This window comes from Emys orbicularis, chromosome 25 (assembly GCF_028017835.1).
Source record: "Emys orbicularis isolate rEmyOrb1 chromosome 25, rEmyOrb1.hap1, whole genome shotgun sequence".
NCBI classification, from domain to species: Eukaryota; Metazoa; Chordata; order Testudines; family Emydidae; genus Emys; species Emys orbicularis.
The window spans coordinates 2,967,167-2,977,805 of record NC_088707.1 but is presented as its reverse complement, the minus strand read 5'-3'; the positions used below and the strand labels follow the sequence as shown (position 1 = coordinate 2,977,805).

At 55.4% G+C, this 10,639-nt stretch overlaps 1 protein-coding gene across 1 annotated transcript; it reads left to right on the top strand.

The window, feature by feature from the left end:
* Positions 1–263: 263 nt before the first annotated feature.
* CDC6 (cell division cycle 6) lies at positions 264–10,300 on the top strand. The gene is made up of 11 exons (XM_065422722.1): positions 264–444; positions 2,690–2,947; positions 3,033–3,232; positions 4,673–4,848; positions 5,265–5,371; positions 5,743–5,882; positions 6,547–6,647; positions 7,955–8,019; positions 8,965–9,179; positions 9,564–9,704; positions 10,211–10,300. The coding sequence occupies exons 1-11, from the start codon at positions 264–266 to the stop codon at positions 10,298–10,300; spliced, it is 1,674 nt and encodes a 557-aa protein (XP_065278794.1).
* The last annotated feature ends 339 nt before the right edge of the window (positions 10,301–10,639 follow it).

Genomic DNA, 10,639 nt, shown 5'->3' with positions numbered 1-10,639 from the left:
GGGGGAGGGGCACGGTGCCTGGTTGGGGATGGGGTGGGGGGAGGGGCGCGGGAAGTATTCACGGGGAGTGGGTTCTTGGCTGAGTCCCACGGCTCCAGCCCGCTCCTGTGCAGTGGGTCGGCCGGGGGTGTGTGTTTCCTATCTAGCTGCTGAGCCTCCCCCCTTTCCCGCCCAGCGTTGTGAGGGGGCCGGTGCCCCTTATGGGGAGGGGATGACTCTGACGCCAGCGGTTTCCCTGCCCCCCAGGTATCTGTGTGGCAGCCATGCCCAGCACCAGGTCGCAGACCCAGGCCGCTATCGACTTCCCCCGGAGGAAACAGCCCAGGACGCCCAGCGCGCCCACTGCGGGTTGCAAAGATGCCACATCGAACCCCACCAGGGTGACCCTCCTGACGCTCTCACCCCGGGAGAAGGTCCTGCCGCTGAGCCCCCGCAAACGCCTAGGTGAGGTACTGCCAGGGGACTTACCCTGTCCCCCACCTCTTGCAGGGCCAGAACCCGAATGAGAGTTCAGGGTTCCTGGCTCCCAGCCCCGCACTTGGAGCTCACCGTTCCCACGGGCGTTACCAGACTGTTCCCTACACCCCACAGACAGCAGGCCTTTCTTTTCCTTTCCACCTGAAAAAAGGAGGCACCGTGATTGCTAAACGCCTGAGAATTGGGCCTTGTTTCTTGGGTAGCAAATAACTACCTGGTTAGTCGCCCTCGCAGCCCTCTGGGTATGGTGGCAAACGCCCAGGCCATGGGCCAAGTCCAGTTCTCTTGGGATAGATATGTTGCATCTCCTCATATCTAGCATCTAAGGGCTTGTCAGCGCTAGAAAATTTTGCCCCTTTAAATTTTGCCCCTATACTATGCCAGTATAGTTAGAGTGGTGCAAGCCTCCTAATGTGGATGCAGATATAAGGCACCTCTACACTGGTGCAACTGCATCCACACAGGAGCTTAGACCTGTATAACATGTCAGTAAAATGTCACAGTCCAAACTGACATAATTATATTAGTAACACTTTTATTTCCAAACACCCCCCCCACCACCACCACCTCCCCAAATCCCTAAGAGCCTGTCAATTGTGAACTGAGTGTAACTCAGGCAGTACTGGCTCGGGTCTCTAGACAGCCTGGACCAAGGGTTCGGAGAGGTGTCCATTCCCCACTCCACTCATCACTGAAATATTCACTCTAGGACCCTAAGATTATTTTAGTGGGTGGAATAGGGAAGTGGGAGTGGACCCCAGGGGTGTGGAGGTGGGACCTAGGATTGCCAGGCTTGGGGCCGTTAAAAGTCCGATCAACGGCGCAGTGGGACAAGGCAGGCTCCCTGCAGCTCCCGGAAGCAGTGGCATGTCCTCCTGCTCCTATGTGTAGGGACAGCCAGGGGGCTCTGCATGCTGCCCCCATCCCAAGCAACAGCTCTGCAGCGCCCATTGGCTGCCCCTCCGCCTAGGAACCGGAGTGGGGGACATGCTGCTGCTTTTGGGAGCTGCTTGAGGTAAGCACTTCCTGGAGCTTGCACCCTGACCCCCTCCTGTGCCCCTGCCCGAGCCCTGATCCCCTTCCTGCCCTCTGAACCCCTTGATCCCAGCCTGGAGCACACTCCTTCACCCCACCCCCTTGCACCCCAATCCCCTTCCCCAGCCCAGAGTCCCCTCCCGCACCCTGAACCCCTCATTTCTGGTCTCACCCTGGAACCTGCACCCTAGCCAGAGCATGTACCCCCGCCCAGAGCCCCCTCCCACACTCTGAACCCCTCAGCCCCAGCTTGGAGCCCGCTCCTGCACCCCAAATCCCTCATCCCCAGCCCCACACCAGAGCTTGCACCCCCAGTCGGAGCCCTCACCCCCTCCTGAACCCCAACCCCCTGAGCCAGCCTGGTGAAAATGAGCAGACGGAGGGAGTGAGGGATGGAGGGAGTGGGGGCGGGACCTCGGAAAAGGGGCAGAGGGTGGGGCAGGAGTTTTTGGTTTGGTGCAAGTAGAAAGTTGGCAACCCTAGTGGGACCTAGGAGTTGCTGCAGGGCAAAGAGCTCAGAGAAGGGGGAGAGGAAGATGGGGAAGGAAGGAAACAAGGCGGGAATGGTGCTGTTCCTAAAGGGGAGCACATTTTTCCCACTAAGTGATGATGAACATGACAAGACACTGAACAAACAAGCCAAGGTGGCTGAAAGCTTAATCACCACATAAATGCTGTTCCACTTTTGATCTGTGCCAGCCTCCCATTGACACCAGTGGGAGTCTGCTGAAGTCAGAAATGATACGTGGTCTTCAATGGAAACCACTGCCCAGGGATTGCAATGGAAGCGTTAACACCTGTGTTAGAGCCAGCAGGCTTCTCCTGGGCTCTGTAGACTAAGCGAAGTTCTCCCTCCCTGAGGCCAATGTAGGATTGTTCTATTGTCTTATGAAGGATCCCAAGCAACAGATGAAACTGCTCCCCGGGAGGCTGGCCCACAGCTGGATCGGTCTGTCTCAGGGAGCTTTTGCTAATATTGGGACTAATTTCCCCTTGGCCCATTAATTGTAGTCACCACCCCTGGGTGCCATTCTAAATTTCTCGTGGGGTTGACGTCCTAGCCTGGCTTTCAGAGCATGCCCTGACCCTGCAATGTAAGTTGGTCACCTTCCTCCAGCCATTTACCTCTCCATTGGCCGCTGCTACTTATTGAACTTGGCGCTTCTCTCTCCTGCAGGTGATGACAACCTGTGCAACATCCCCCAGTCACTGCCCTGCTCCCCGACGAAGCAGAGCAAGGGGGAGAATGAGCTCCCATCTGCTTCTCACAAGGGGCGACGCTTGTTCTTCAGCGAGCAGCCAACGACTGAGTCTCCTGGCAAGAGGAACAACTTGGTGCCGTCCCCGCTCCACAAGCGGCAGGAGACCCCAAGAAGCTCTGAGCGCTCTTGTCTCAACAAGCAACCTGTGTGCATCCAGCTGTTCAAGCAGGAAGGTAGGTGTTGATGCAATGTCTGGTGGAGAACAGGCCCCAGGGTACTTCCGCATCTTTCTCTGATGTGTGTCTCTCTCTGGCATAGGCACTTGTTATCAGCAGGCAAAGAGCGTTCTGCACACAGCTGTCCCTGACCGGCTTCTTGCCAGGGAGAAGGAGACTGATGCCATCAGGCAGTTCCTGAAAGAACATGTCTGTGGGGAGAAACCTGGCAGTCTTTACATCTCCGGTGCTCCTGGCACTGGAAAAACTGCCTGTCTGATCAGAATCCTGCAAGACTTCCAGGTATGGCTGTGGTTGGAGGTTCAGACACCTGTCTCAAATGCTCTGTTATGGCTGTCAGCATCTCTGCTGTAGCTACAGCAGGAACATGCCTACCTGCTATAAGCCCCGTGTACCCCCTACCTTTGGCAAACAAAATCTGGTCCCCCTGAAATCTTTCTTGGGTGATCTTACATGGGATGGATTTTCCTGGGAAGTTTGAGGCAAATCACACAGGTGGTTTGGAGCATACAGGGAAGGGAGCAAACAGTGGGGTGACTTTGCTTCTCAGGCCCCTCCTTAGGGCTGCTCTTCTGGCTTACCACAGCTCAAACACTTTGGCCTTAATGCTTCATGTTTGGTTTAATCTGCCATCCTCAGTCAGCATTAGCACCTCTGATTACTGCAGTTTGGGCATCTTGTAGCTCCACGTATGTGCAGAGCAATCTCTGAACGCTTACCCTGCTCCCTGACCTGCGGTGCGTAGTCTGGTTCAGGCAGTTAACTGCAGTGCATGTGGAGGGGGAATAACGAGATAGAGCATGTGCTTGGGGCAGAGTGGGGTTTGAGGAGGAGATGGTTGAGGGCGTTTCCTTAAGAAGAGGAGAGGATGCCATGAGAATCAGAGTAGGAGAGAGGAACTCGGAGTAAGTCTGCACTAGATACACTTCAGCTGCACCACTGTAGCGTAGACTCTTCCTACAGTGATGGAAGGGCTTCTTCCATCGCTTTAGTTAATCCATGTCTCCGAGACGCGGTAGCTAGGTTGGGGGAAGAATTCTTCCCCTGCCCTAGCACTGTGTACACGGGAGCTTTGCTCGGCTTAATTATGTCTCTTGGGGATGAAAAATTCATCCATGAGTGCTGTAGCTAGCTTGATCTAAGGCGATGGCTATCCTACAGAGCTTAAAGCAGCGCAGCTGCTCTACGCCAACGGGGGAGAGCTCTCCTGACAACTTCATTACTCCAGCCCTTGTGAACGGTGGGAGCTCTGTTGGCAGGAGAGTCTCTTGCGTCGACATAGCGCTGTCCACACTGGCGCTTAGGTCAGTGTGACTTACATTGCTCGGGGGGGGGGGGGTGGCTTATTCACATCCCTGAGCAACATAACTTCTACTGACTGAGGTTCTAGTATGTGCTGAGTCTGAGTTCTAGGTGTAGACCAGGCCTGAGGCCGAGAGACATAAGAGAGAGGGACACACCTTGAAAGTGAGGGTGGGAGGCATGAATTTGGTGTGATTATGCTGCGGGATTGGTGCACTGGGAAAGGGAGATGGCTGCTAGCCGGTCTCTGCTCTCGACAGACTACCAAAGCCTGGATCAGCTGAGCTGCGTTGTCCTTTGCTCTGGTGCGCTGATCTGCTTGGCTCGCCTGAGCCTTTCCCTGGTGCAGGAGGGTGAGTGGGAAGGGATCTGAGCTGTGGCTTGCTGGCTCTCTAATTCTCCCTTTTCTCCCCATGGCAGAATGAGCTCCCGGGCAGCAAAACCATTGTCCTGAACTGCATGTCCCTCAGCAGCTCCCAGGCCGTGTTCCCAGCCATAGCTGAGCAGATGGGCCAGCAGGGGGCATCCAAGGTAGCTGGGAGAGACTTGGTGAGGAAGCTGGAGAAGCAGCTGACAGCAGAGGGGACGCCCATGATGTGAGTACTGTACTCTGAAACGCTCCCAAAGTGCTGTGAGCTGCTCCATGTTACCAGGCCAGAGGCTGGGCCTGTGTGATAGATGTGTTCCCAGCCACGATTCCCCTAGTCATTGCAGCTGGTCGGTGCCTCTCCACACCCAGGTGCTGAGGGCTTGATTTTCCAGAGGTGCGGCGCACTGCCAGCGGCAGGGGAAGTCAGGGTGGGATGTGGGCGCTTGGCATCATGGAAAAACCAGGCTCTTATTTTGTTACGAAGCACAGGCTGTGTCAGGGAAGGGTTGCACCCTGCCTCTGCCATGCCCCGAGCGACGGGGGGGAGTGCCTGGCCATTCCTCAGCAGGGGCTGGTTAGTCTCCTTGCCCACAGGGCAAAGCCTCGGTGCTGAGCTGGGCTTTCTTTCCTGCCTTTGCATAGCGTGCTGGTGCTGGATGAGATGGATCAGCTGGACAGCAAAGGACAGGACGTGCTCTACACAGTGTTCGAGTGGCCCTGGCTCATTGGCTCCAGGCTTGTCCTCATCGGTAAGTGTGTCAGTTGTGCCGTGACAGTGCTTTGGCCTGGTGCTGCCGTTGAAATGCCCTGTGGCTGCAGAAGCTCTGTGTGGGAGTGCCCTGAGGGGATGGCACATATCCATCCTCCTGCAGGAGGTGCCCTGGCATTTTCCTCTTGGAGAAAGCCGGGGAAGATTACGAAGCTGGCTTCTGGCAACAGAAATCAGTCTAGTTACTGTAGCAAACCTATCACCTGATGGGTGCATTAAAGAATGTCCTTGCCCAGCCCCAGGATGCATGATCAATGCAGAGCCTTGCACATGATTCTCTGACCCTGGAAGATCTCCCCACTCCCTGTTAGCCCAGGCTGCCATTCTCAATAGCCTCAATGTGCTTCGCAGGAGTGGCCAACGCCCTGGACCTCACGGACCGGATCCTGGCCAGGCTACAGGCCCGGCCCAAGTGCAAACCCCAGCTGCTAAACTTCCCACCTTACACAAAGGAGCAGATTGCCTCCATCCTGCAGGAACGGCTGAGACAGGTAAGAACCCAGGGGCCAAGTCCACATGGGCTCATCCCCTTCTCTGGGGGAGAAGCTTAGACTCCTGCGTTGACATAGGCCTCTGTGAATGAGTCCACACAGAGATCTGGAACCACGAGAGCATCTTTCTGGTGCTGTCTTGAAGAAACTTTGTAGTTGTAGCTGGCTGATATTGCTTATTAACTGCAGCATAGCACTCTTCTGCAATGCTGGCTTCTGTGAGAGATTGCTCTGTTCTGTCTCCAACCCTTCCACTTCCCCCTGAGCGGGTGGCAGAAGGGACAGCTGGTGACTTTCCACAAGCAGGTCAGTCAGTGGCATAGGCTCAAGCCTAATGCAGGCACTGGCTCCTGCCCTGTTGTGATGCCCCCCCTTCCTTGGAGGGAACAGAGTCCAGGCTGTTGGGAATCCCATCCTCAGTGGCATCCCTGGATCCTCTCAGACTCTGGGGGCTGGAGGTGAGATCTTAGCCATGATGCCGTGAGTTATGCACTCTGTCTTCCCAACACAGGTGGGAGAACTTCCCAGGTGCAGTGGGGTGCGTGACACAATCCACATGCATCTAGCCAAATGGGCTATTTTCTGTCTGAACCGTATTGGACCACCTGCGGCTTCTGCAGTGGAGACCTCTCCATAACTGCCCTGTGCTCCATTTTCTCGGCAGGTGTCTGGCGATCAGGTCTTGGACAGCACTGCCATCCAGTTCTGTGCCCGGAAAGTCTCTGCAGTTTCGGGAGATGCTCGCAAGGCACTGGACGTATGCAGGTAAACGCTGCCGCCTCCGAAGGCAGGCTCCTTACCCAATGTCGTTTGAGCGAGCGTGACTTAAGGCTCCATTATGCTGCTGCTTCCCTGGCATTGAAAGGAGGGCTTGCATCACTGCAGGAGCGCTGCCTCCTGACCATGTTAATGTCTGAGACGTTCGCAGCCCATTACCTATGGAGGGTGAGACAAGGCGCTGCTGCCAGCCCTTCCCGCTGTGACTAGAGATTGGTTAATTACATTTGTATTGCAGAAGGCCCCATTAGCAGCTCTCAAGCAGGTTTCTTTATGAAGCTGAACCAGTTTTTCCTTCAGAATTTTTTTCCCCTTCCTGTTCTTCCTTTCTGGGGCTGTTTTCCTCCTCCAGTTTCATTATAGGCAGGACTTTTCTACCGCACATTCTGGACTAACCCATTAGCTGGGGCGTCCGCACCGGCTCCAGGACAGTTGCTGTCCTGAGCTGGGAGTATGGCAGAAGCAGGGCTGTCCCAATAGGAGCACAGCTGTATTGGAGGGACATTGGCCACCAGTTTGGGCTGGGAGGGACTAGGAAAAACTTACACTAGAAACATCTCATGAATGCTGGGAAAGTCAGGTTGCTCCCCCGGCCAGATCTGAACCTTGCCCTGCTCTGCTGACCACCCAAACGCTGCATCATCTTGCCAGGCACGCAGTGGTTCTCTTGCTTCCTGTTGTGGCCCACTTAAAATCAAATGATTTCCTGGGCACCTCATCTCCCAGCCTCCATCCATCAGTGACCCTGCAGCAACTAGGGGATTTTGTCTCATTAGGGCCATGTTTAGAGATGAAAACGAGCTCCTGTTAATGGGTGTGCGCTGCTGTTTGCATCCCACAACTTCTATATTCGTGCTGGTTTAGCTCCTCTCCCTGGGTGCAGGGCTTATTACTTGCTGGCTGTGATACTGCCCGCCCGGGAATGCTTGGGAGTTTGGGTCCAGCCTCCGGGGGAGGAGTTGGTGCCTAAAAAGTGATCACAGCTGAAGGAGAGGCATGACCCATAGAGGCATGACCCAGGCTGCAGCTAGCAGCGAGCATCCCTGCTTGGAGACCAATGGGTGCCCTGTCGTTGTTAGGGGACCATTCTTTAGTGGGGCAGTCAGGGGGGCCCAGGTGTGGGATGTGCCTAGGGGATAAGGACTTGACCTGAGTGCATGCGAACCCTTCCTGTTCCAAGCTGCTCTGTTTCAGTGCAGAGGGGCAAGGGGGCTGCCTTCAGGTCTGGGGCGTTTTAGGTTTTGACAAGCCCCAAAGGCTCAGTCTAAAGTAACTTGCATAAATCTGTGTCCTAGGCGAGCCATTGAGATTGTGGAGTTGGATGTGAGAAGCCAGACTGTCTTCAAACCACTGCCTGGCTGTAAGTAGCTGCCGCCAGCCTGAGTCAGGAAGCTCTGCACTCTTGGCTTTTATTTTTCTGTCAGTCTCCTCGACCTTAATTGTAGCCTTCCTTGCCAATGGCGTGTTTTGCGCATTACTGGAATGGAGGTCCCCAAGAGATTGCACAAACGCCTGGCACGCAAGGAGCTTTCCTTCCAGCTCTCTGGAAGCAAAAGCCCTGGATGTGAAGGTCACACCTGCTCTCATCTCTGGGGCTGGCTTTAACTAGAATGAAAGCACTTAAGTGTAGGTGTGAAATAGCAGCTCGCAAATGGGGGGACAGAGTGGGCGGGAGTTCAGATTGGGATAGTCGCAGTGGAACCTTTCCAAGTGCAAGCTATACATAGGGACAGTGTGCTGGGGGGGATGGGGGAAGATATTGGCACTGCCATGTCTCAGACCGTGTTCCAAAGGACTTCAGCCCTTCCCCTTGGATTTTTGGCTGCCGTATGCAGGATGTGCTGTTCTTAGGGGTGGCTAAAACATCCCCCGCTCTTGGGTCCTCATCAATTTTGTGACCATATATATAGAATACGGTTCTCTCTCCCGCTACTCCTGGTGCTTCAGACTATAGTAAGATGAAGTTTGCTCTAAAAATCCACTTTTCTTTGCACCATTTTATGCCACTGGCATTTTGCCCTGCTGTGTCCTAACCGCGACACTAGATGGATCAGTTTCACTTCCTGGTTCCCACGCACTGGCCCAGGGCTGCAGGATTTGGGTTCCCAGTGCGATGGGGAAGGAAGGGATAGTTACATCCCACTCAAACCCATGGCTTCTGACAACTCGGACTTGACTGAGTTGCCTTTAGCCAGTAGCCAATACACTGTGTATTCTGCCCTGGCCTATTTCCTGTCCTAGTGTTGTGTTGCTTCTATATTAATCAAACCCCAACTCCTCTGACTCAGCATTGTCTGGCCTACAGGTAAATCGCCCGCTACCTCCGCCTCGGTCTCCCCAGTTCCTAGGAGAGTTGGGCTCCCGCACATATCCCGGGTGATCTCGGATGTGTATGGTGACAGGATGGCCCTGGGAAGTGATGGAGCCAGTGACTCCTTCCCCCTGCAGCAGAAGATCCTGGTCTGCTCCCTGCTGCTCCTAGCCAGGCAGCTGAAAGCCAAGGAGGTGACGCTGGGGAAGGTGAGTCAGGCCGTTGGGTTGTACGGCGAGACGAACCTGCAGCAGAAGCTGAGCTCTTTGCCTCGGGCTCCACCCTAGTCCAACAGCAGTAGGTTGGGGGTTGCGACTCCCTGGGAAGGACAGTCTTCTCCACCTCGCGGGTCCAGTCATGAGCCCCACCGGGCATGTGACGTGGGCCCGTCTTGTTTGCTGTCTAGCAAGTCCCCAGGCAGGGGCTCAGAGCAACGTTGACGCACTCTGGAGGGGGAATTGGGTCTAGCCACACACCTGGAGATGGTCAGCCCAGGGAGGGGGATGGGGATGGAGGCTTGCTGGCACCTGTGCGTCTCCCTCGCCTGCGTTCAGTGGCTGTGGGTGATGACCGCTCCCTCCCTCCTCTCCCAGCTACATGAAGCCTACAGCAGAGTCTGCCGGCGGCAGCAGATGGCACCCGTAGCCCAGTCTGACTGCCTCTCCCTCGCCACCCTCTTGGAATCCAGGGGCATCCTGGCACTGAAGAAAGCCAAGGAAGCCAGGCTCACAAAGGTACCCCCACAAACCATGCTGCTTTCTCCCCAGGGACAGGCTCCAAAGGGAGCTGCTGCAGAAATGGGGGTGGCTGCGACACACAGGCCTGGCGGGCAAAGGGAGGAGAGCACTGGGAAATTCAGGGTTAGCTGGGGAGCCAGCAGGGTCAAGGAGAACCCTGAGGAGGGCGTGGATAGCAGGGGAGAGCTGCCCTGACCTGACAGTCAGGCTCCAGGGCTAGAAGGGCTCCCAGACCAGTGACTCTGTTGTGGGGACATTTTAACTCCTGGAGGATCTGACGCCGGCCGCTCTCGGAGGCCGGCTACGGCCAGAAGGCGCCAGTGCGTGAGCAGCAGGAGAGCAGGCTATTGCTGGCCTGCTGCACAGGGGCAGTTCCTGTCGGTGCTGCTGCTTCTATGGACCCTGTAACCTCGGGGGAGGGTTTGAGTAGCCTGGGCCGTGCTCATTGGCTACCACGGATGCTGGGCAGGTCTGTGTAGTAAGGAGCCTTGTCTCTCCTTCAGGTTTCCCTGAAGATAGAGGAGAGGGACGTGGAACATGCCCTCAAGGACGGCGTCTTGGTTGGAAACATCTTGGCGGGGGGGCAGCTCTAGACTCATCTACCTTGATGCCTCTTTTCAAAGGGATGTGGCTCTCTCCGTGTCTTAGACAAATAACTGCCTGGGCTCTGTTGTCCGCGGTAACAACCTTCGCTGAAGGTCACACTGAGCCATGGCAGTGGAGCGTTTAAAAGGATGAATTTGATCTGCCTTCATCTCATGACATCTCGTTATAAAGCTGCCTCGTTTGTTTTTAACTGTATCCTTGTTTTTAAATATGCCGCCGGCTGAGGTGGCTAATGCCCTGAGTCTGAGACAAAGCCAAAGTGACCCTCCTTGGGGTGGATTTTGCACAGTTTGTGAATGGCTGCAGGCCCTATGCTGAGCCTCTTG

What these genes read in the sequence shown, in the direction of transcription:
- CDC6 (XM_065422722.1), top strand. Translation starts at nt 264, where the DNA reads ATGCCCAGCACCAGGTCGCAGACCCAGGCCGCTATCGACTTCCCCCGG. An exon ending in GAGCCCCCGCAAACGCCTAG is followed by an intron (nt 445 to 2,689) that starts GTGAGGTACTGC and finishes TCTCTCCTGCAG; the next exon opens with GTGATGACAACCTGTGCAAC. An exon ending in CTCCAGGCTTGTCCTCATCG is followed by an intron (nt 5,372 to 5,742) that starts GTAAGTGTGTCA and finishes TGTGCTTCGCAG; the next exon opens with GAGTGGCCAACGCCCTGGAC.